This window comes from Prionailurus viverrinus, chromosome D1, assembly GCF_022837055.1.
Source record: "Prionailurus viverrinus isolate Anna chromosome D1, UM_Priviv_1.0, whole genome shotgun sequence".
Taxonomy (NCBI): Eukaryota; Metazoa; Chordata; class Mammalia; order Carnivora; family Felidae; genus Prionailurus; species Prionailurus viverrinus.
The window spans coordinates 82,330,794-82,356,611 of NC_062570.1; the positions used below are offsets into that span (position 1 = coordinate 82,330,794).

A 25,818-nucleotide genomic window follows, 5' to 3' on the forward strand; every position below is an offset into this window, starting at 1 on the left:
GTAACCTTGGGCAAATTACTCAATCACTCTGCAGAAAACCTCAGCTTCCTCATCAGCAAGGTGGGACTGAATATAGCTCAATGTTATATGAATTAAAACAAAACAATGTCTGTTCTGGGGGTGGGGGTGGCTATCCAATACATAGCAGGTAAAATTGGTATAAACTCTGCTCCCATTTATCTTTTTACACCCTTACTTCCTAATCTGAGAGCTCCCCAAATGACACACAGGAACTAACATGAACCAGACAAGCAGTGCCCCTCTGTGAGCTCACTGTGTACTTCTCAACAGTAAGGGCAGTGGTCTTTGCTCACAAATCATCCCAACAGAGCACTATGAAGTGGAACAAGAGAATGCTCCCAAGAATAGAGTATTTTTAACTATCAAACATCACCAGAGCAACTGAGAAACTATTTTACTTTTTCTGGGGCATGGGGGGTGGGAATAGTTTTCAAAACAAAATAAATTATCAAGACATAGCAGGGTCCAACTGGTGGCTCCAGATTGTATGCTGGACCAGAATTTTATTTTTCTTCTTCTATAAGAATTATCTATGGGACAGCCACTAAATGTGAATGAAAATTACAGATCAGATGATAATACGTACCAACACTATTTTTCTGAGTTTAGACACCGTACTGCAGTTACTTAAATGGATTCTTCGAGTTTTTTTTGAATAACGATGCAATATTTAGTGGTAAAGAGGAATTATAACCGCAACTTACTCTCAAATGGTTCAGGAAAAAATGTACATATATTTTAGATTTCATAGTGTGTGTGTGTGTATGTGTGTGTGTATGGAGAGAAAATGTTAACATTTGGAGAATCTGAGTAATGGTATGTGTGAAAATTCTTTATGCTTGCAATATTTTGTAAGTCTGAAATGTTATGTATGTGTGTGTGTATATATAAATATGTTCTATATGTAAGTACTGGCCAAATTAAACTACTTAAAACTATTTAGTTTTGATCCACTCTGTTTGTATCTGATTTGAAATCTCCCTGTTCGAATCATTCACTAGTCCTCTTTTATAAAGTAATGCCTTAATTTAGAATTAATTGCCCTAAAGATGAAAAAAATGATGAGCGGGCTTGAATTAGGACACAGAGACCTAAGTTTTATTTTAGCACTGTGAGTCTTCTAAAGCCAAAGTATATTTTGAAACCAATGGAATTATCCTCATCTTCTAGTATGCATTAAACAATAAACTGTACAAGTGCCAAAGCTGGCAATGGTTTCTACTGCTATTGCAACATCTAAACTCAAAGTAACATCCATGGTAGCCTATGGAAAAGCAGTTGGATATTCCTTCTGTTGATTCTAATTAAATCATTTTCACAGCTCCACATTTCAGACATTCCCCAGATGCCTACCAATGCTCTGTAGGTCTCAAGGAAAGTCAGAAATAGTTGTGCCAGCATCACATTGGACTAGATTCTGTGGATGCTAAATGAATATTTTCTAAGAATTCTGGCTTTCCTTTGGCATTGCTAACAAAAATCTATATTGACCCATTCCAACTTCCATCCACAAGCAAAATAACTTCTCCCTAAAGTCAAGAAAATCGGGAAAACAAAGACTGCAAATGTGTACAAGGATTAGTGAAATTTACCTTACTCCTGTGGACGTAGCACTTTACGGTCACAAAGCACCTTTACATAAATTACCCCATTTTCCCTTTATAATACTACTGTGAGGAGTTCCATGTTAAAGAGTAGGGAAACTAAGGCACAAAAATCAAGAGACAGTCCCAAGGTTTCAGATATTGTAGGTATTGAATTGAATATGTTTTTGTATGCTCAGAGACCGGAGTGCGGGGGGGACATCAGTCAATGGCATCCAGTCATTCAGGGCAAAAATCCTAGTCTCCTCCCTACTGCTCACTCTCATATCCAATTCAGTTCCTTCAGGATTAAGTCTAAACTCAGCTTGAAACATCACTTTATGATCTGGCCTCATATCGTGACACTTCTCCATCTTTCAGTATTTCAAATTGCTCTATGTTTCAATAGGAATAACTGTGTTTTAACACTTCTGAAATGTCTGAAATGTCTACTTCTGTGTCTTTGCACCTGCTATCAGGTTCTTTCTGGAGCAGTCTTACTACCCATCCTCATCCCCATCTGATAATTCCTAGGTGTCCTTCAAAACTCTGCTGAAGCCATTCTAGGAAGCCTTCCCCAAATCCTACAGTCTCAAGGGAATACAATACTTTAGGCTTTCACTGACCTTGCACATATTGCGTTAAAAGCCTTCATCACACTGTACCAAGTGGTAGTCCCATACCTTCCCCTAGACGAATGTTGTACAGTTGAATTTTCTGCAGCGTTAGGAACGTTCTAGTATCTGTGCTGCCGAATACAATAGTCACTAGCCACAAGTGGCTACTGAGTACTTGAACGATGGTTAGTTTAACTAAGGAACTGGATTTTTTAATTCAATTTTAATTATTTTAAATCTAAAACTAAATAGTCACCTATGGCCTATGGCTATGGTTTTGGGCAACACAGCTATAGACAGACTGTCAACTCAAGGACAAAGACCGTCCTTCCTTGTCTCTGTACCCCCGGTACCTACCAGAGTACCTGGCACAGAGCAGGATTCAGGGTTTATTGGAAGAGTAATTAAATGTTTAAGTATCTATAAACACTTTTTCTGTATTGTTGGGAAGTGATTCCACCCAACACTCCAAGCATTCTGGATTATCATATAAAATTTAGCCAACCCGGTCACATCTTGTAAAGTGTACCTCATTAACTATAATGGAAAAAAAAAATTTTTTTTCAGTAAATCATTCATTTCTACTCAGGGCACTTCAGCTTCACAATCACGTTTAAATGACTTCCAGATGACTTCTGAATAAATGGTTACACTGTTTATGAAATATTACAATAGTCGTGGCAGCATCATTTTGGAATGTCAAAATCAACTACAGTGTTTTATAAGGAAAGAAATGGGCTTTTTACCATGGTTTTATTAACATGGAAAATAATTCCTTTAAATGCCTGAAGTTATTCCCAGAGTATTAAAGACTATATTGCAGTATTCTTTAAAAATAACCATCAGCTTGGGGCGCCTGGGTGGCGCAGTCGGTTAAGCGTCCGACTTCAGCCAGGTCACGATCTCGCAGTCCGTGAGTTCGAGCCCCGCGTTGGGCTCTGGGCTGATGGCTCAGAGCCTGGAGCCTGTTTCCGATTCTGTGTCTCCCTCTCTCTCTGCCCCTCCCCCGTTCATGCTCTGTCTCTCTCTGTCCCAAAAATAAATAAACGTTGAAAAAAAAAATTTTTTTTTAAAAAATAACCATCAGCTTTCCTAACTGAATTCATTTTTGAAATCCCATCCAGTATTTGGAGATGTGCTGGCTTGATTTGATGGGCTCCATCACTTGCCAAAGCAGAATATGGAGAGAACGTGACCTACCTGCAAAGAACTAGCATTCAAATTCAATTTGGTTCCAATGAAAAGTCTCAACTGATAGAATTCATGAGCTTGACATGTGAGATTTTAAGAAATCCAAGATGTGAACTTCACAAAGCAGAGACAAAGCAGGTTTGATTCCATATCCAGGCCCTCATTACAAAATCCCTCAGAGTGGAATTGGCCATCTGAGGCATCAACAAAGATGGTTGGTACCCAATCGCCCCACCCAGAGCAAAGAGAACTTGTCCATTTCTATCTGGTGCATCACACATCACACAGTGATTATAAAATGGATGGACAACCACCTGCAAATGTCCTTTCATTGCATAATTACTCCTGTAAAGGGAGACTAATCCTAAAGTCTAAAACTTTATAAATAAATATATTTATGTAATATATACATATACATTTATAAATACATCAATAACAAATGAGAACAAATAAGCGAAGCATCTTTTAAAACCTTGAGCAAGGAGGTGGGGGCTTCAAATACACAGTTCACTCCTTTTTAATTTAAAATTTTAATTAAAAAATGAATAATTAGGGAGTTGGGTAGGCAAAATGGGTGAAGAGGGTCAAAAAGTACCAACTTCCAGGGAAGTCTGAGTGGCTCAGTCGGTTAAGTGTCTGACTTCGGCTCAGGTCATGATCTCACGGTTCGTGGGTTCGAGCCCCACATCGGACTCTGTGCTGACAGCTCAGGGCCTGGAGCCTGCTTCAGATCCCATGTCTCCCTCTCTCTCTGCCCCTCCCTCACTCATGCTCTTTCTCAAAAATAAATAAAAACATTTAAAAAAATAAAGAAACTTCAATATTCTAAGTTATTAAAAAAAAGTACCAACTTCTAGTTATAAAATAAATAAGTCATGGAGATTTAAGGTACAGCACACTGAATATAGTTAATAATACTGTATTGTGTATTTGAAAGTTGCTGAGTAAATCTTAAAAAAGTTCTCATCACAAGAAAAAATGTGTAACTAATGGTGAATGTTAACTAGACGTATTGTGGTGATCATTTCATAATATATACAAATATTAAATCATTACATTGTATACCTGAAACTAGTACGTTACTGGTCAACTATATCTCAATAAAATAAATGAATAACGTTACAAAATAATTAATGTTCACGCTTAATTCTTTTCCCCAAAGATAACATTTAGTATTATACATTCCACTGCTTTTTTCTGTATGCACTTTAAAATGGTAAAATAAGTACTCGCTATTATTTACACAACACTTGCTCTGCTTCATGCACTGTCCTAAGCATTCAACATCTATTAATTCATTCTGTCTTCACCAGAGGGAGGACTGTTGCTATCTGTACCTTATAGACAAAGAAACTGAGCAGAGGGAGGTTAAATAACTTGACCCAGTTCACAAGCTTAGAAGTGGCAAATGATCTCTGTTCAGTTTTTGCTGTGGGAACACTGTGTTCAGCTAAGTAGTGTGGGAAGAAAAATTTCTCCAAAACTTTACTAAATCCTTATCTGCTATTTCAATGCTTTTGTCAGAAGCAAGGGAGCACACATAACCTGCATGGCTTATATTTGATTCCTTTTCCCCATGTTGGGGGAGAGGCTGAGCTAAGATAGGAGACATTCGCAGACCTGGATCTAACACTCAACAGCTGGGCTGTAGGATACAATCTGTAATATGAATTTAAATTCCTTCAGGGCTGTATCTCTTTGATGTTCTTAGTATCAAGCTGTCCCCTTCTTACCTACATGTATTACATAATCCACTAGCCTGGCCATTAAAAACCTATATTTAACTGATTCAGATCTGATTTTATTTTTCACCTGGATTCCTATTATATAGTTTCCAATTACTTTAAAATGTAGTAGTGCCTATTTTTATCATAAACTTTAAAAAAAAGTCTGAAAAGCAAAACGAAATGGAGGTTAAAACAGATGGAAAGAAATTTTCCACAATGTCAACTGTTAAACTGGAAACGTGAGCTGCAGCTGACAAGTCCAGAAACATTCTTAAAGGTGTTCTAAGCGACTGGGATGATGTTCCATGCCTTCAACCAATCCCCAAAGGTCATGTGCAAATGTCCAAGGGGACCCACACTCAGTTTTCTGCTCGCTCCCAACAATATTGTCTCCTGCATCATGACCCTAAAACGCCTTGTATTATTTTTTATGGTTGTGTTACCCATACAGCAACTCCTCTGGCAACAATGGTAATTACCCCAGCCTTGTTATCTCAGGATAACACTGTAATTAACTTGTGTCACTGTAGCATTCATGGTTATAATAATTGCAGCAAAAAACTCCTATGAAAGTAACATTTTTAGTTCTGGCCTTCAAAAATAACTCCAGCAATTACACTGCTTAAAAAAATCAAGTTTGTTTCCCCGAAAACAACATGATTTCCTCTGCACACAAAGCTCACTGAAACTGAGCTAATCTGAATGTTCCCTAAGAAACATTAGACTATCTCTTTTGTAAGAGCTTCCAAAGAGAATGGGGAAACAAAAACACAAATAAAACGTATTTCTCAAAATATTACTTACAGCTCCTCTAGGAAAGGAAAGTTCTTAAATGCATCTTCTGGTAATTGAGTAATGTTGTTCATACTGATATCCCTGGAAAACACAAAATTAAGAAAATTTTTAACTAAGTGATACTAGACTTAAAGAACTCAACTCAGAAGAATAATTAGCTGCTGACATTCTGTAAAGAAGAAAAATGAGCACACAAGACAGATATAGGGACAATCCTAATTTGGCTTCCAAATACAAAGTTAAATCTTTTATTATAAATGATGTCCCATAATTTAGAAATGTACCCAGGTCCTGGATTTTCCTTTCCCTCTTCAAATATCCTTGAGAAAAGAAAAAAGAAAAAGCAAAGAAAAAAGAAAAGAAAAATGCCTCAAACTACCTACGACTGGGCCAGTTTGATTTCCCAGTGCTCTGGTATTCAAATGCTGTACCTGATAAAAATAAACAAATGAATACCCCAGGGCATGATAAAAGATTTGCAGGCATAGGTGGCTTCTTAAGTCACTGTCAGGGACAATAAAACAGGTCCTAGCTGTATTCCAGGCATTTTTTCTGCAAAACCTATAAAAGTCCTCCAGGTAATAGCTGTAAGGGGATTTAATTTTTAGCCTACGAAGAGATGCAGCCTAGAGACATGTGCTTACATGACAGGTATGCTGTCCATTTACAGTTTTTCCTCAAAGAAGCAGCAGAAAGGAGAGAACTCACTTGCTGATACAACTCGACAATTAACTACATTCAAACAGCTAAAAAATACTTTATTGACCATTTCCTTCCTCCCCGGCAACTGCCTTCTCAGTTGGTTTTCTCTTTCCACACTCTGTTTAATATGGACACTGTGAAAGACAGGTTAAGGCAGTCTCAGAGGGAAAGCCCCAGCATGCACTGGGACAGTTGCCTCAAATCAGGTTCCTCTGCCTCTTGTCTCTGGCTGGGCCCTCAGGCCTCTCTTTTCTAAAACTCACCATGAAAACTCACAAATGTGACTGCCTCATCACTAGTTCAGACATACCGATATATGAGGGTAGAAGAGAAATCAGCTAATAATAAAACACCCAAATCAGCTAACAATAAGAACACTAGGACTTTTATTAATTTGGTCAGGAGAAATTTTCTTTTAAAAGAGATGACACCTGGGGCGCCTGGGTGGCTCAGTCGGTTAAGCATCTGACTTCAGCTCAGGTCATGATCTCACAGTTCCGGAGCTCGAGCCCCTCGTCAGGCTCTGTGAGGACAGCTCGGAGCCTGGAGCCTGCTTCGGATTCTGTCTCCCTCTCTCTGCCCCTCCTCCACTCATGCTCTGTCTCTCTCTGTCTCAGAAATAAACAAACAAACAAACAAATAAATAAGATGACACCTTCGGTACCAAAGTAGGTGAATCTCTTCTCCCTATCTTTTCCATTCATTGGAATTTGGAAATGGAATTCACATTCCTCTTTATGAGCTCTTCCCAAGGCAAGTTTGGAAACCTTTCTGGTTCAGGAATAACGGCAACAGCAGACACAAAACCAGCAATAGCAGTATCAGCTAAGGTATAGAGAATACTGAAACTGTGGTAAGACCACACATAACATCTCCTTTTACAGTGGGGAAGACTGGGGCTTCCTGAGGTACAGAACTCCCCAAGGCTACCCACCAAATGGTGTAACAGGAAATGTACATCCCAGAGTCCATGATTTTAACTGAACACTGAGCCTTCCCAAGTATCACATGAGTCCTGTTACTTCTCTCCAGTGGTAGTCAAGATAGAAAGCAAAGCCATGCAAACTGGTGAAACCACTCTAGACAACAGTGTGGAGGTGCCTCAGAAAGTTAAAGATGGAACTACCTTATGACCCAGCAGTTGCACCACTTGGTATTTAGCCAAAGGATACAAAACTACAGATTCAAAGGGGTATATGCACCCCAATGTTTATAACAGCATTATCATCAATATAGAAAGAGTCCAAAATATGGACTCTGAGTAATATGATATATTACTCAGCCATCAAAAAGAATGAAATCTTACCATTTGTGATGATGACATATATGGAGCTAGAGTATATTATGCTAAGCAAAATTAAGTCAGTCAGAGAAAGACAAAAACCATATTATTTCACTCATATGTGGAATTTAAGAAACAAAACAGATGAACATATAGGAAGGGAAAAAGAGAGAAAGAAAAGCAAACCATAAGAGACTCTTAATGATAGAGAACAAAATGATGGTTGATGGAGGGAGGTGGGCAGGGGATGGGCTAAATGGGTGATGGGTACTAAGGAGGGCTCTTGTTATGATGAGCACTGGGTATTGTATGTAAGTGATGAATCACTAAATTCTATTCCTGAAACCAGTATTATACCATATGTTAACTAACTAGAATTTAAATAAATAAAAGTTTGGAAAAAAAAAAAAAGATACAAAGCAAACTCACCGTCCTACCATGGGTGAAAGGGAAAGGGATACTGCCTCTAAGACCTAGGTACAATCATCAGTGAACCTTAAGAGAACTTCTGCCTGACAATTTGAAAAAAAAAAAAAAAAAAAAAAAAAAAAAGAATTATAAATAGCTTTAGGAATTGAGAAACCAAAGTTCATAAAAATTTGAGCATAAAACTGCTCTAGAGATGAATCCTATGTCCATAGGGATTCCAAAATTCCATACTCATTCCAAAATTTTATCATTGAAAATAACTAAAATTCGGGGCGCCTGGGTGGCGCAGTCGGTTAAGCGTCCGACTTCAGCCAGGTCACGATCTCGCGGTCCGTGAGTTCGAGCCCCGCGTTGGGCTCCGGGCTGATGGCTCAGAGCCTAGAGCCTGTTTCCGATTCTGTGTCTCCCTCTCTCTCTGCCCCTCCCCCGTTCATGCTCTGTCTCTCTCTGTCCCCAAAATAAATAAACGTTAAAAAAAAAAAAAAAAAAAAAAAAAAAGAAAATAACTAAAATTCTACTAAAGATAACTTATGAGAAAAACAAAATGAATACACCTTTCAAGGAATTATTATTATTAATTATTATTATATTATTATTATTTGAGACGGAGACAGAGAGAGAGAGAGAGAGAGAACACAGGCAGGGGAGAGGGGCAGAAGGAGGGAGAAAGAATCCCAAGCTGACTCCACACTGAGCACAGAGCCCAACTAGGGCCTCGATCCCATGACCCTGGGATCATGACCTGAGTTGAAATCAGGAGTTCAGATGCTCCTGATTTCCTGAAATCAGATGCTCAGCCAACTGAGCCACCCAGGCGTCCCTCCCTCAAGAATTATTTTTAAACACAGGCCCTGATAGTAATTTAGTCAGTGATCATTATCCTTGGGCAGGGGAAGGGAAACTCTTTGTTTTTCATAAACACTCAAGCAACTTACTGGAGAAATAGCACCAAAATAGGGTGCTTCTAAAGAAGCAGGTTCAACTCCTGACACTGCCAATAGCCACTGTGTAATCCTGGGCCTCAGTTTACTCATCTGTAAATGAGAGCACTGAACCAAATGGCTGAGGGGCTTCCCAGCCTGAAGCTATATACTTCTATGAGTTACCTTTTCCTGTAGTTTTCATGGAGGGGCCCATCCTCCCTGATGAAATTATATGAGGTTCATTTTGTGGAAAAGGAATGTTTCTGGAAAATTTACCATAACACAAAATTTAAAGACTATTAGTTTCCCATTATAAAACCAATGACTCACTCCCACTGCAAAACTATTTGCTCTTACCCAATGAAATCATTCTTAAGAATACAACAAAACGTTTAGTCACACTGAAAGGCAAAATAATAATCTGAGTAAGTGATCTTTAAAATATCACACGACTATGGTGTTCTTTAGCCATTCCAATAAATGGAGAAAGAAGGACAACCACAATTTATTACTTTACGAAAGGAGGCACTCCATGCAGTTGCCCCTAAGCTTGGCACACCTGAAGTCAGGTGAACATCACAGTAACAGAAAAACTGATTACTTGCCTCACCATAAAAAGACACATAATTAGAAATTACACCACACTATTCTCAGCATTCCAATTTTTTAAAACACAGACACCTATACACTTCTCTCATTTTTTCCCCTCAGAGTAACAAGACATGACAGGTAGTTCTGCTGTGAGCTATAAATGCAATCAGTAGGACTCTATATTTACAAACTAATATGTTTTAAACATGTGGTGAAGTTTTGTTTCAAAGCTTTAGACACAGGAGCAACACTAGCTTCCACAATGTTCTGAATTTCCACACACTCAGAGAGGTTCCATATCTTTATAGGTGTTTTCTCTCATATTTTCGGGGCGTTAAACAAAACATTTGAGAATAAGAAAGAAAAAAAAAGCAGAAGGGGGAGCCTACAAGATGTTATCTCCAGAGAAGTTCTGGAAACATGTGGTTACAGATTATAAGGTGGGTGGGTACTCATTTAAAATAATGAGGGCTAATGGTGATAAACAACCTACAGACAAGCCTTGGAGAAGATTCCAGACCTGACATCACCAACACCGACAAGAGAGCTTATGGCTGGAAAGGATGCTGGGGGTGAGAAGTTAACCGTAACAATTTACAAATGGAAGCCCTACACCATACTTACCAACATCTCAGGCTCACAAGCCGTATGAATTATCAAAACATGTAAGTTAAAAAATTTGTATAGAAAATGTTCAGCTAAAAGATAAACCTTAAGATCAGTGGTTTGACATTCAGATGAGCAGCACAACCTTATAGTGGTAACCTCTGAAGTTAAACCCAGTGATCTGCCATCCCGGGTCGCTATGAAGAAAATAAATCTAACATAGAAAACCAAAAATCATACGAGGTCAGAGCACCGCCAACTCAAAACATCTCTGAGGGCAATTTCGAGAGAGCCGATGGCTGTAACTGGAGTTGGCCTGGCATAGTTGGAAGTGCACGGGTTGGCAGCCACACAGACCAAGATCTACTTACGAACTTACAAGACTAGCTGTGTGATCATGGGCAAGCTGTTCATCTCTCCTGAGTCCCAGCTACTTCACTTGGGAAAAAAAGAGGCAGTAATAACCAGACCTCGTAGACTGCTATGAAGATCAGAAAATGTCAAGTCACGTAGAAGAAGCTAAATAAGTGATAAAGTATCAGCTTACTATCATCCATGTTTTTGCGGCTCCTGGAAGCTGGCTGGCTGAGCCCAGTGCAGTGAAAGCTAGCAGGCAAAGTGGCACACTGCCTTTGGTGGCCTTTTTTCCTCAGAGAGAAAACCAGTTTTACACAAGAGAAACATTAAATGGTACAGAAGACCTAGAACCTGGAGTCCTGCCCACTATAAAACTAGACTTTAAACTCCAGAACTCCAGGGGTCAAAGAGTTTTAAGCTAGAAGAGCCCTTTGAGGTCAAATACTTCATTTTAAAAGAAAAAAAAAAAAGTTGAGGCATAGGCATTGAGGTGCTAATCAAACACTTGAAAGTAAGGAAGAGAAGGAGAGAGAAGAAGAAAGAGAAAGAAAGAAAAAGAAAAAAGAAAAGAAGAAAGAGGGAGAAAGAAAACAGAAAAGAAAAGAGAAGAAATAAAAGGAATTACATTCTTATAGGAAATTTTTGGAAGGACAAGGGAGGACAAGAGCCAATTTCAAAAAGATTAGGATGACTTCACATAGTTTAGTGACAAGCAGTGAACAGAACCCAGAACTTTTAAAGGGATGCTTGACTGTATCTTTTCTATACATATTTGTTCCCTAACAGATTTCTTTACACTTAGTTCTCTCCAAGTACACCAACTAGAACAGAATACACGTCGGCATATTATGCTGACACAATGCAATACTCCCAAATTTTTACCGCAGAGATCAGAAATACAAAATCACATTACCTCATTAGGAGGGGGGCAGGGGGGAAGCTGAATGCTCAAACACTAGCAGTGGCTGGTTTCAAAATTAAAATTTAAAGGGTACAATTGTTTAATTGAAACTGCTAAATCTCCCCAGTAGTTAAACTCTCATCTTTTTTCCCTCATAAAATTCACTACTTCTAAAGTATCTACAGAGTAAAAAGGAACATCGTGTTTCAACAAGGTTCCTTTTTAAAACCCCTGTAAAATGCTCCAGAAGCAAGACTAACCTGTTTGCTGATGGCCAAGCGTGTACCACCTTCGACTCTGCCATTGTATGCTCACTGGGTCTGGGCCTCCTGCCACAGAATTATTTAATTTATAATATACTCTGATTGACCCAATGTTATCTAAATTTGAATAAGTCCTCCTGTTTGTACTAGATAAAAGTGTGCTGCTACTGCCACATTGTTGATGATATCTCGAACACTACCCAGCGGTTTAAAGTCCCTAAACAACATACAGGTTCTAGAGAACACTGGGTTCTTTCATGTTGTTCTCTAGGAAATGGTTGTGTCTTTAAACTCCACAAGCACCTGTTGATAATAAATACTATCCCAATGTCTTTTCTAGGGTCTTCTGTAATTAGCCAAAAATTTCAGGTCTCTAATCACAGATGTATGCAGTATGAACAAAAAAAAAAACAAAAAAAAAAAAACAAAAAAAAAACTAGAACTAAATTTGAAAGATGCCTCTGGCGGGACAAATTTGAAGGGAAGTTCTCTCTAACCCATCAATTGCGCTGACACACACAGAAGACCAAATCCTAGTCAAAGCTTATGAAGGGTTCACTTCTTTTCTGAAAGGATTCTGTCTCTTTAGACAAGCAATCTCTTTTTCTCCTTCTCTCACTCTTCTTTTTATAACAAAAGTGATCCATGTGCATTCATTTTTTAAAAACTGAATACAGAGAAAACCATTCACAATATTAATAGCCAGAAATAACCACAGTCCTATTTCATGGATGTCCTTATAGATTTTTTCTACATATGGTATATATTTTTTACAAATCTGAAATCATATAGTTCTGAACATGCTTATCTATTGGCACCTAAGATTCTTCATTTACAAAATAAAATAAAAACTTCTCTGAAAATATATTTTAATAAAAGTAAAACCTTGGAGTGCAAGTAACTTGTTCTGCAAGATGAGCAAACATCTGTTTTTTTTTTTTTAATGTTTATTTATTTTTGAGAGAGAGAAACAGAGCGTGAGCAGGGGAGGGGCAAAGAGAGAGAGGGAGACACAGAGTCTGAAGCTGGCTCCAGGCTCTGAGCTGTCAGCACAGAGCCTGACGCAGGGCTTGAACTCACGAACCGCGAGATCATGACCTGAGCCGAAGTCGGACACTTAACTGACTGAGCCATCCAGGTGCCTCAAGATGAACAAACATTTCTAATAAATTTTAAGTTGATAAACAAGTGATGTCTTGCAATACAAGTAGTACGTGACACCCAACGTCACCTGATCACAACTGAGCCAATGGTTCTTGAAGTTTGCTTTGATATATAAGTGCTTTGGATTACAAGCGTGTTTTCAGAACAAATTATGCTCGCAAACCAAGGTTTTACTGTATTACCATCTCATATTATCTAGATGCTATCTTTGGCAGGCTGTACATCATGAGATGAGAAACTCTCTGTCAGTGAAAGCAACTATGCCAAAAGGAAAATTAATTAGGGATTTTCCTATAAAAGGAGATACTGTGTCACCCATTTAACATTAGCTACTTACGTGCAAGGCAAAGTGCTAAGATGGTGAGGCTTCTGTGTCAAAAGATACATTCACGGTTCTTTTTTTTTTTCCTTTTTCTTTTTTTAATTAAAATCCATCACTCTATTCTCCACTTACTATCACTATATTTTGTCGCAACATCCAATTAAATTTAACTTTTAAAAAATGCATTATTGCATTTCAAAAGCAATCAGGGCAGCTATGTATATTTGAAGATACTGCTCTTTATACTGCAGAAATGAGGCCAAAACAGTTTATATAGTACTTCACTCAGATTTTGCTCCAGAGAGATTTTCCTGACCTTACATGTTTTTTTGGCACTGCTAGAATCCAACTAGATGTCACAACAGACACCCCTCTAAAACCATGTGCAACATTTCTACTACAGTTTTAGGCAGCAGAAATTGGCTCCATGTTATCTAGTGCCTTCCTTGGTGTTTCAAACGCAAAGACTCTGTTTTCCAGTGGGAAGAATCCAAACCTTGCTTCCCTGCAGCCTTGCAGTCCTTAAGAAGATGTCTGCTAAAACGCCCCATATTGGCACTTAAAAATAAATTTTAGTTTACTGCAGAGAAAAGTTACCACCTTGTAAAGTCATTGTCTGTTGAAAGTACTTGAATATCCTAGTATGGAATCTTCCTAACAATACAGAAAGGCTGGAGAAAACGCCAACTTCAAATCTTAAAAAAATAAAAATAAAAAAATGAAAACTTTTTGCCTTAAGAGATATAGGGAAGAATGTTTAATGCATTTTATGATCATCTCTTCTACTGGATTAAAACTTCGACCTCAGGCCCTTTTAGAATTTCTCTATTAAAGACTTTCAAAGGTACATTGTCATTGCTAAGAAAATGAAAAGATAAGAAAAAGACTGGAAGAAAATATTTGCCAAACACAGAAGATCAAGGAACTGTACCTACAATATAGAAAGAACTCTCAAAATTCAGTAAGAAAATAAGCCAGATTTGTAAGTGGGCAAAAAGATTGAAACAGACACTTCACGAAAGATGACACAAATGGCAGAAAACACATAAAAAGATGTTCTACATTAGCTAGTGGGGAAATGCAAAGTATATCACAAAATACCACACCACACAACTATCAGGATGGCTAAAGTATGAAAGAAAAAGGGCCGCAAATATCAAGTGCTGACAAGGATATAGAGCAAGAGGAACTCTCATATACTGCTAGTAGGAATGCAAAATGGTGCCACCACTTTGGAAAACAGTTTGGCAGATTCTTTTTTTTTTTTAAGTTTATTCAGTTTTTTCATTTATTTTGAGAGAGAGAGAGAGAGAGAGAGAGAGAGAGAGAAACGCAAGCAGGGGAGGGACAGAGAGAGAGAGGAGAAAGAGAATCCCAACCAGGGTCCATGCTCTCAGCTGGGAGCCCAACATATGACTTAAACTCATGAATTGTGAGATTCATGACCTGAGCCAAAACCAAGAGCTGGAGACCGACTGAGCCACGCAGGCAAATTGCCCCCGGCAAATTCTTATAAACACGTGCCTATGACCATATGACTCAGCAATGCTAGGTATATAAATAATTGTCAAAAACCGGAACAACCCAAATACCCTTCACCTGGTGAATGGATAAAGAAACTGGTGTATCTATACAATAGAATAATACCCAGCAACAAAAAGGAGACTGCTGATATAAGCAGGAGACTGCTGATATAAGGAGACTGCTGAAACACCAAGGAAGGCGCTAGATAACATGGTGTATCTATACAATAGAATAATACCCAGCAACAAAAAGGAGACTGCTGATTTGAGAGCACGGATGACTCTCAAATACCTTATGCAAAGTTAACGCCCGACTCAAAAGACTACACACTGTATTCCACTTATTTTCAAATTTTTTTCATGTTCATTTATTTTTGAGAGAGAGACAGAGTGCAGAGGGAAGGAGAAAGGGCAGAGAGAGAGAGAGAGAGGGAGACACAGAATCCGAAACAGGCTCCAGGCTCTGAGCTGTCAAGCACAGAGCCCTATCTGGGGCTCAAACTCACAAACCATGAGATCATGACCTGAGCTGAAGTAGGACGCTAAACCAACAGAGCCACCCCAGGCACCCCTGTATTCCATTTATACGGCATACCAGAAATGGCAAACTTTTAGAGGCAGAAAACTGATCAGTGGTGGCCAACAGCTGGGAGATGCAATGGGAGACAGGATGGCTACAGAAGAGCACAGGAGAACTTTTGGTGTGATGAAAATACTCTATATCTTGACTTTGATGGGGGTTTGGGGATTATATTTATCAAGACTCTTAGAACTGTACGTTAAACAGTAAGTTTTACCATATGTAAATTAAACCTCAACAGCTGTTTTTATAAATAAGAGCAAATATATTACCCCCTCACATTTCTCCCACAGGAAAAAATAATCCTATGGCTAAGAGCTCCTCTTTTCCAGCTTTACCCAAAACCAAAGGATGTTGTTACACACAGTGCCAGCTTCAGAATCAGGAAACACGCAGTTTTGTTTTGTTGCTTTTTAATTTGTTTTGTTTTTCCAACCTCTGCTATCCACTTGCAGTAGGACATCAGACCAAACCTCTTCATTCTCTCTTTACTAAACCTATTATGTTTGTGCCTGTGTGCTGGGCGCTGGGTATATAAAGACAAGTAAGACAGTGTTTACTCCAAGAGTGTTCTGAAACAGCAGAAAGGCAATAATGAACAATAAGTAAATATTGTGATGTGTGTGGCACAGCCAGGGAAGATGATCAACCAAACTTGGAACTGGAGAAAGGCTTCCAAAGGCAAAGGCTGTGGTGCCAAGGTGTAATGGACAGATATTACTTTATAGAGAGCTGCTGTTTCAATCTGTGCTCTCACTCATGAGGTTGGCACTCTTTCTCAGCAGAGACGCAATTGGCATGTTGAGCAGGATTAATTCTTCATTATTCAAGACAACCTTGCTCACTATAGGGCACTTGGCACCCCTGTGCCCCTTGGCGCACTAATTAGTGCAACTAAAAACATTCCCCAAACACGTCCAACCTTCCCATAGCAAGCTGGTAGTGCAGAGAGGGAGATGAAATGTAGTTAGCAGGTGGCATATGGCATTTAAGAAAATGTGTAATAAACACCTAAAATCAGATTAAGTATATCACATAGAAAACCAACCAGTACTGTTTCAAAATTATTTAGGTTTTGCATATATACTCTTTCATGACATAAAATGTAGTCCTCACTGGATTCATGGGGAGAAAACTTTGAAAGACTCTGAACGAGATAACTTGTTTGTTTGGGGGGGGGTACCTTCCAGGCCCAGGGACTGCCACTTGTGAAAGCATGGTCTAATGAGATAAAACCAGAGTTGTCAAAGAGAGAAAACTATCCAGGAACTTGAACATTACAAGCAATATGGCTACAGGTGGTGAGAGACGCTACCAAGATCAGCAGGAAGTACATCCCCAAAAGCCTTGAGGTGACCTCCAGAAATCCGAGCTGCCAGAGGAAGTTTAAGCAGGTCAGGTTCACTGTAGAAAGATCATTCTGGCAGCCATATATTACAATGGCAGGAAAGGAGGGAAAGAAGAAATCCAGCCCTTCTGGAACACAGCTTCCCCGACTATAAAATATTTTGTACTTGCTAGTCCTCAGGTCTTTTCCAAATCTATCATTATGACTCCTACTTTGGCATTCCTGATTCTGCACATTCCATGCATAATCAGTAGAAAATAAGCAACTCTTAGATTCATGTTTTTCCTATATTCACAGGCACATCTGCTTGTGTTAACAAGTGTGTGAATGAGCACAGACTTTTAAAACATACCCCCTTCAGAATTACAAGGGTTCCGTAATTAAGAAAGACGCATGACTTCATTTCCAAAGGTAATATTTTATGCTGTAATTGTTTATGCTCTCAATGAAGCAATACGGCCAAGGAGACACTTAAGGGTGTGTTCTTCAAGGAGATGCTAACCCAACAAGTTAGAAAAGGTAGAGAACAAAACACTGGTGTGAAAATACCATACCACAATGAAAGGCAGGTGTGGTTTAAGTTATACATCCTTAAAGGGGTAACTTTAAAAAAATAAAAGTAGTTAGGCTAATTCAGTATTTTCTAACATTGAAACAAGTTCCACTTGTTTTTGGAGGATTTTTTGTTTGTTTGTTTTTGTCTTTTTAAACAGCCTAGTTTTTCAGTGTGGGGCATGCTCTAAAGAGAAAAATATAAAATGCTTGAAATCTGGAGTAATGATTATCAAACGGCAAAGAAAAAAATGAATCCAAAGAGAAAAAGAGCATTATTTTCCTTTCTATAGTTTAAGTACCCTAGCTTCTGGCATCCCATGGAACAGACAAGGGTTAAACTCTAATATTCCTTGTTTTCTTGCTACTTAACGGGTGTTCTCAGGCATTCTTTGGGTGTCAACAGCTGTTCTGGTAACCCTAACGATGACAAAACAGTGCTCATTACCAGCCAAGACACACAGACAGAATGGTATTTCAATAGTCCATTTAACATCAACAAGAAGTATTGTAAGGATTGTCAGCTGGGCAGATTGGAAACACTCAATTACTTCATCGTAGCAGACAAAATGCACTATTCATAAAGAAATCAATCCAACAGCATTTATTATGGTAAATATTCTAATTAACTAAACGGTTTATGTTTTATTATGGCTACACTTATTAACACCACTGATAGGAAAACATTACTTCATGGTCCCTGCCTTCAAACACGCACACCCACGAAAACTTCTATTTAGACGCGTATTTTTTTAAACTTCAACTCACAACCAATTAATGGATTGTGAAATCATTTCAATGGGTCATTGCCAACTTTTTGTTAAAACAAAAGTTAAATAGGAAAGAATAGAATAGAAAAAATCGGAACACATCAAATGTAACAGTAAGTACTGTTTCAGGAAATTCTGGTTCAGCATACGTGTGTTTCTGTCTTACTGACTGCAAAGTCTCAAGTTCATATATACTATCTGTGAAATATAGTCGGAACCATGAATTCGAGGGTTTGGCTATTAAAGCCAAGTATTTCTTATTCTTCAACCTGAATGGAGTCACAACTACAGCTGCTTTCCCAGCACAAGTTTGGATCAAAGCATTTAGTAGTAACCCTGAAAGTCTTCCTTCATCTATAAACTTCCCTCTTAGAATGGCTTTGCTGCACCCCATAGATTTTGGACCACTGCCTTTTCATTTTCCTTGGCCTCAAGGTATTTTTTTTTCATTTCCTCTGATAACTTCATTGACCAACTGGTTGTTCAGCAGCATGTTGTTTAGTCTCTGCGTGTTAGTGTCTCTTCCAGTTTTCTTCTTGTAATTGATTTCTAGTTTCATTCTGTTGTGATAGGAAAAGATGCTTGATAGGATTTCAAGCTTCTTAAATTTATTGAGACTTGTTTTGTGGCCTAACATCCGATCTATCCTGGAAAATGCTTCATGTGCATTTAAGAAGAATGTCTATTTGGTTTTTGTATGGTATGTTCTGTATATATTAAGTCTAATAACTATGTTAAGGCAAACATTTCCTTATTAATTTTGTTTGGATGATCTATCTATTGATGTAAATGGGGTGTTAAAATCTCCTACTATTATTGTACTACTGTCAATTTCTCCCTTTGTCTCTATTAATATCGCTTTATATATATATATATATATACATTGGGCGTATATTTACAAGTGTTACATATTCTTGTTGGATTAGTCCCTTTATCATTATCCAATGCCCTTCTTTGTCTCTTGCTACAGACTTGGTTTTAAAGTCTATTTTGTCTGATACAGTATTGCTACTCTAGCTTTATTTTTGTTTCCAGTTGCATGAAATATACCTTCATGCAAATATACCATTTTCTATACCTTCACTTTCAGTCTGTGTGTGTCTTTAGATCTCAGGTGAGTCCCTGGTGGACAGCATATAAATGGGTCTTGGTTTTTTTTTGTTTTTGTGTTTTTTTTTTAAATCCACTCAGCTACCCTATGTCTTTTGATTAAAACATTTACCCCACTTACAATAAAAGAAAAGAAATAAGAGAAAAGAGAAGAAGAGAGAAGACAGAGACGAGACGAGACGAGACGAGATGAGACAAGACGAGATGAGACGAGTGCCTGGCTGGCTCAGCTGGAAGAGAATGCAATTCTTGATAATGGGGCCATGAGTTTGTTGGGTGTAGAGATTACTTAAGAAATAAACTTTAAAAAAGGCATTTAGTCCACTTACACTTAAAATAATTATTGATAGGTGTGTGTATTTGTTATTTGTTTTGTTTTAGAGTCATATTTTACACCTTTTTGTTCATCCCTTAATGACTTGTTGTAATTACAGTTAATTTTACTATTTTGTTTTTTAAACATACTAGTTTTACATTATATTTACCAGACATTTTTCTTTCATATATTTTCTTATTTCTATTTATAGCCTTTTCTTTTCCACTTAAAGAAATCCCCTTAATATTTCTTGTAAAGCTGGGTTGGTGGTGATAAACTCCTTTAGGTTTTATTTGTCCGGGAAACTTTTTATCTTCTCTTCAATTCTGAATGATAACCTTGCCAGGCAGAGTATTCTTGGCTATAAGTTTTTCCCTCTCAGCACTTTGAATATGTCATGCCACTTCCTTCTGGTCTGCAAAGTTTCTGCTGAAAAATTGGCTGTGTCTATGGGGGTTCCCTTATATGTAACTAATTGCTTTTCTCTTGATGTTTGCAAAGTTCTGAATCTTTAACTTTTTTACAATTATAATGTATTTTGGGGCAGATCTCTTTGGGTTCATCTCATTTGGGACTCTGTGCTTCCTGGATCCTGATGTCTGTTTCCTTCCTCAGGTCAGGGGAAGTTTTCAGAGGTACTATTTCTCCAAATAAGTTTTCTGCCCCTTTCTCTCTCTCTCTCTCTTCTCCTTCTGGGCCCCTATAGTGTGAATATTAGTACACTTTATATTGTCCCAGATATCCCTTAGACTATCCTCACTTTTAAAAATTATTTCTTTTTGAAGTTCAGTTTGAGTGGTTTCCACTACCCTGACTTCCAGATCATTAATCCATGCTTCTGTATCATCTAACCAACTATTTATTCCCTCTAGTGTATTTTTCACTTCTGTTATTGTATTCTTCAGCTTTGATTGGCACCTTTTTGAAAAGTTTATTTATTTATTTTGAGAGAGACAAAGTGCAAGTGGGAGAGGGGCAGAGAGAAAGAGAGAGAATCCCAAGCAGCTGTGCACTGTCAGCACAATCCCAGTGCAGGGCTCAAACACAAAACTGTGAGATCATGACCTGAGCTAAAACCAAGAGTCAGACATATAACCGACTGAGCCACCAGGGTGCCCCTCTGTTTGGCACTTTCTCATATTGTTTACCTCTTTCTTAAAGTTCTGTGTTCATTCATTCTTCTATGGGGGTTTCTAGAAGTATATAATAAATCATTGTTTGTACATCCAATAATCATCCTAGTGAAGAAAACCTCCAAAGTCTAAGACACTGAGGCACTGACCTCATTATATTAAGATGAAAAATCTTAATGATAAGGTCAAGGCCTGAACTGAGAGACAGGCTTTCTGAGATTTCACTAACCCTTAATGCAGGTTTTGTGGAGCAATTGCTTCCCTGCAGGTTATGAGGCATGCAATACCCCTTCCAAACACACATACCACACACTCTCCCTTCTTCTCTCAGATGGCCATTTTTAAAAAGGCTTATAAAACATATTCTATCCTAAAGGAATGACTCAAAATGGTAACCAAGATGACTCAACAATTTCTGTTGATTATAAGACAACAGACATTGATAATGACGGTTTATAAAAAAAATCATTCAAGATATTCCCTTGGGAATGACTTAACTTAAACTCACTAAAGTCACAAATGATTTATTCAGTATAGAATAAGCTATGCAATCAAATCTGAGATAGTCCTGAGTATTTGGGAGCAAAGATTCTCAAATTTGTCTTTTTGTTGTCGTTGTTGTTTTTTGGTTTTTGGTTTTTGTTTTTGAGAGAGAGCATGTGCACATACGAGCAGGGGAGAGGGAGAGAGACCCTTAAGCAGACTCTGCACTGGGCAATCTCACAACCGTGAGATCATGACCTGAGCCAAAATCAGGAGTTGGACACTTAATCAACTGAGCCACCCAAGCACCTCTCAAATTTGGTTTTGTAATACTCCCGGACAACTCCATTTGTAGCAAGTCTTTAAGTTCTAAAAGCTCCAGAAATAAAAACTTTAATTCCTTTTAATTTTTGCAATCAACATGGATCATATGGTCCTTTGTTTCTTACCTTGGACAGAAAATAACGGGCTACCCTGAAATTTGATTATTAAAAAAAGAGAGACAAATACACTCTAGGAACTCCAAAATACATTCAGATTTATTGCCTTAGGATGTTTATCTAAGAAAATCTCTCAATTCTGCACTTGGCAATGTTTATTGGGGCAGTTTTGTTATTAACTGGTAAGCAGAGAAGAAATAATATCTTAGCAAATAAACTCCTATAAGGAAGAAAGTATTTAATACCTTAACCCCCAGTGAAACCAGATACACACTCCTGACTTACACACACACACACACATACACACACACACACACACACACACACACACACACACACACACACTTTCTCTCTCCCTCTCTCCAAAAAGAATTTAACCTATCATTAAAGACTGTAAGATTGGAAGGTCAGTTCAGATACCATTATGCAGGATGCCAATAAGCTGCAGTCTGCCTGGGACAACCCCAGTTTATATCTATTATCTCAGCATAATTATTAATGGCATTTCTTTTCCCTCTTAGTCATTGGGAAGATAAGTTAAATGATCATCCCATTAACAGCAAGAGGAATGACTGAATGATAGTGAATTAGTTGTTATGGGAAAAAGTGGAAATCTTGGTTTGGATTGCCTTGGGAAGGTTTAAATAAAAGGCTGTAATTCCTCATCTGTATAATACTATATGGATAATAATAATATGAGAAACAGCTTATCAAACATCTGTAGCATTTGCAAATATCACTTTGATCAACTTCCTGGTCCTCCAGCCAGACCGTATGCTCCATTAGGGTGGGGTGTGTGTTTTGTTCACCACTGTGTCCCAAGCCTGTGGCATACAGTGTGGCCACAGTTGAGTGAATGGCATGCCAGACACTGTGTTAAATGCTTTAGTGGTCATGGTAGCAAGTACATACTTAACATTTCCAAAAAAATAAATTCAAAAGAAGGCTTAATTTTCCAGTCGTCTAAAGGAAGTCAATGGCCTGGTTGCGGGAGGAAAGAAAGAAAGGGCACATAAAAATATCCTTTTTTTTTTTTTAAACAAATTTTTATAACTGCCCCATTTCTGGAACAGTCAGGAACGCAACATTTCTTATGGACAGCAAAGAGTGTTAATGACAGATTTCCTCCCAAAGTCTATTGCTATAACCAAATAATAACCCTACATGCAAACACATTTGGGGAAAAGCAAGACAGAGAGTAAAGCATTCATTTAAATACAAGTTCCTGGATTTAAAAATAGTTTGGGAGGAATGATGTAAATTTGGATTTCAGTAAAACTAATTTTTCTTCCTCAAAATTTTAAAATACAGGCTTTGTCCTAAAAATAGCATCTCACAGAACCACTGAACTAGAAAGCATAGTGGTTAAATGCTTCTCCCAGAAGCCAAACCAAATGCCTTGGGTTTGAATACAGCTCTGCTCACTCGTCAGCTATATAACCCAGCACAAGTCCCTTTATCTATCTGTGCCTCAGTTTCCCCAAGCGAAATTGGCATAACACTTCTGACTTCAGAACACTGTTGTGAGGATTAGATGACGTGACTTCCAGCCAGTGCCCAGCCCAGCACCTAGCCCGTAGCCAAAACTGAATCAAAGTCTCCAATTATTATTTTTACTATTATCACTGCCTGATCACCATCTAACCTTATCATCTCATTGTAATAATGAGGCAACTGAGGCCCAAAGGGGTTAAATAATTAATTAAAGAACCAAGGTCAGAATCAAAAAGATAAATCGCAGTCCGGGGATCTTTCTACTATCTTAAACTGGAGCAAGTGGCAGTGATGTTTTCAGTGATATGCTTTGGAACTTGGGAAAACAACTTCCCCAGGAACTATGTGTTAAATGGTGCTTAGATTCCGAGGTTAATGGCTAAGCTTGGCAGAACCCCTCACTATATATTCAACTACTGAACAACTGTTACAACCAAAATATGGAAACAAATAAACCAATACTACCTGCACTTACCCAAGTAAATGCATGAGAAGTCTCTTACTTGAAGCAGTAAGTTTAAAAGGAAATAAAATTGCTGAAGTGAAATTCTCGATACCTTTATAAGATGTGGGTGCTTTGATGCATAATGTCAGTTGTACGTAAAGAACTTACACCTTTTGTGGCTGTTGTTCGACAAATCTTTATTGGCATGATGAATAAAGTGTCCCCTCCGATCTTAAAAAAAAAAAAAAAAAAAAAGGCAGCTGAATGCAAACTGGGTAAAAAAGTACAGAAAGAGAAGGGCCTCCAAAGCCAGAAGAACAGCTTGCAGGACGGTGGATTCTAAAGGACAGAACCAGTCATGAAACTGCAAGTAGACTGGCCTGGCTGGGATATGGAGTTCAGGGGTCAGGGACAAACCTTGAACGACAATATAGGCTCAGATCACAGAGGACACTGATTACCCACATAATAATTTGAGGACACAAACAAGAAGCCACAGGAGGCTATTTTTTAAAGGCACATAAATAAGGCTGATTTACAAAGAAATTCTGGTGGACGAGCACAATTTTTCCATCCCCTATACCTTTATTGAAATTCCGTGTCGGCACTCTGCTACCGTCCTCCACAGAGCGAAGCTGGGAGCAGAAGCCCCATGAAACTGATCGCCACGGGTGTTCTAAGAACGAGATGACGTTATGATTTGTGAAGCTACACAGTTTTCCCTTTACCAGAGCCCCTTGGGGAAAGTTCTCTCTGACCTTGGTTCCAAGAACAGCTGTGTTTCTCCTGCACAATGTGCCCTTTTTATCTTACGGACAGTATGGAACCACTCCCCCATCCTAGTGGGCACTAAGCTTCTCCAAGCTAAAACTGTAACCCCTTTCCCCAAATGTATACGTTAGGTATGTAGCTTCAGTAATTCCTGTCTGCAAGTGATCTTTTCTTGTCCCAATTTATGTTTGGGGTTCACCTCTTCTGTAGTTTATGTTACACGTTTTTGTAAGCAATCTTAAATTCTTTTTTGGAATACAGTGGAATGTGCTAGCATTTTGTGAGCACCCCCTGTGTGCCTGGCATAGGCCGACAAATGTACAAATGTGTCTGGTGGTGGTCTGAAAGGGTGACTGTAGAGGCAAGAAGGCTGAGGTGGAGGGCACCTGTGAAGGAGAATGAGCTCTGGAAACCAAAACGGCAGCACAAGGGACAGAGAAGGAAAGGACGAGAAGAGCCCTCTCCGAGGCAGAACCAGCAGAGCTTTGTGATTAGAGGCCAAGAAAAAGTAAAGGTGAACCTTAGAGATGGCCCTGTGGTGCTTCATCCACAGAGCTGGGACCGTGATGCCACCATGAGCTGGGGATGTGACAGGAGAGAAACGTGCACTGGGTCTCAGGTTGTGTGGCGTTATGCAACAGGTGGTTGTAAATTGAAGCCCAGAACCGAGACATGCCGGGGGGGGGGGGGGGGGGGGGGGTGCGAGCTGGCAACATGGAGAATTAAGACACAGCAGCAAATGGCATCGCCCAAAGAGGACGTGCAGGGTAATAAAGAAAATGCCTGAGAAAAAAAACTCAGAAGTAACTCAGTTTAAGAGACAAAGAGGAAGGAATGATCAGGAAGGTAAGGGAAGAATCTGAAGAAGCTTCAAGGTGAAGTACTACCCTGTCAAGTAATCAGTACCTATAAGAGCCATGGGATTTGGTAATTAGATCATTTGTCAATAGGTTTATTACAGCATGAATCTCATGAATATTAACCAGAACTAGAATTTTTTTTTTCTGCCCCTCTTAATTTTGGCTCCGGGAATAGAACAAAGAAAGGGAGAGAATTTCCTGAGGTAACTGGGCAAGATTTAAAAGCGAAAAGGAAAAGTAACACAAGGTTTAAAGAGGATGTGTGTAAACATGTGAGGAAGAGCCAGCCTGAGGTGGAAATGCCTGGGCTGGGATCCTGAGGGATGGGGAAAGGGGGACCCACACCACGCCTCTTCGTCCTGCAGGGGTGGCAGGGGCAGGAGGGTGGCTCCCCCTTCAGTGAGCAGCTGAGGCTACCAGCTGAGTACGCTTCCTTCGGGTGCCCTGATGTCTGCGAGCACCTGGCCTCCACTCCTCCATTCTCTTCATCCAGGAGCGTTTATTCTGGGCTCACTCACA

General features: G+C 38.8%; 1 protein-coding gene across 1 annotated transcript in view; it reads right to left on the minus strand.

The window, feature by feature from the left end:
* LGR4 (leucine rich repeat containing G protein-coupled receptor 4) overlaps window positions 1–25,818 on the minus strand; it is a 103,375-nt gene that overhangs the window by 41,729 nt on the left and 35,828 nt on the right. Inside the window, exon 2 of the mRNA XM_047823657.1 lies at window positions 5,944–6,015. Coding sequence (XP_047679613.1) covers window positions 5,944–6,015 — 72 coding nt within the window. The remainder of the gene's footprint in view (window positions 1–5,943; window positions 6,016–25,818) is intronic.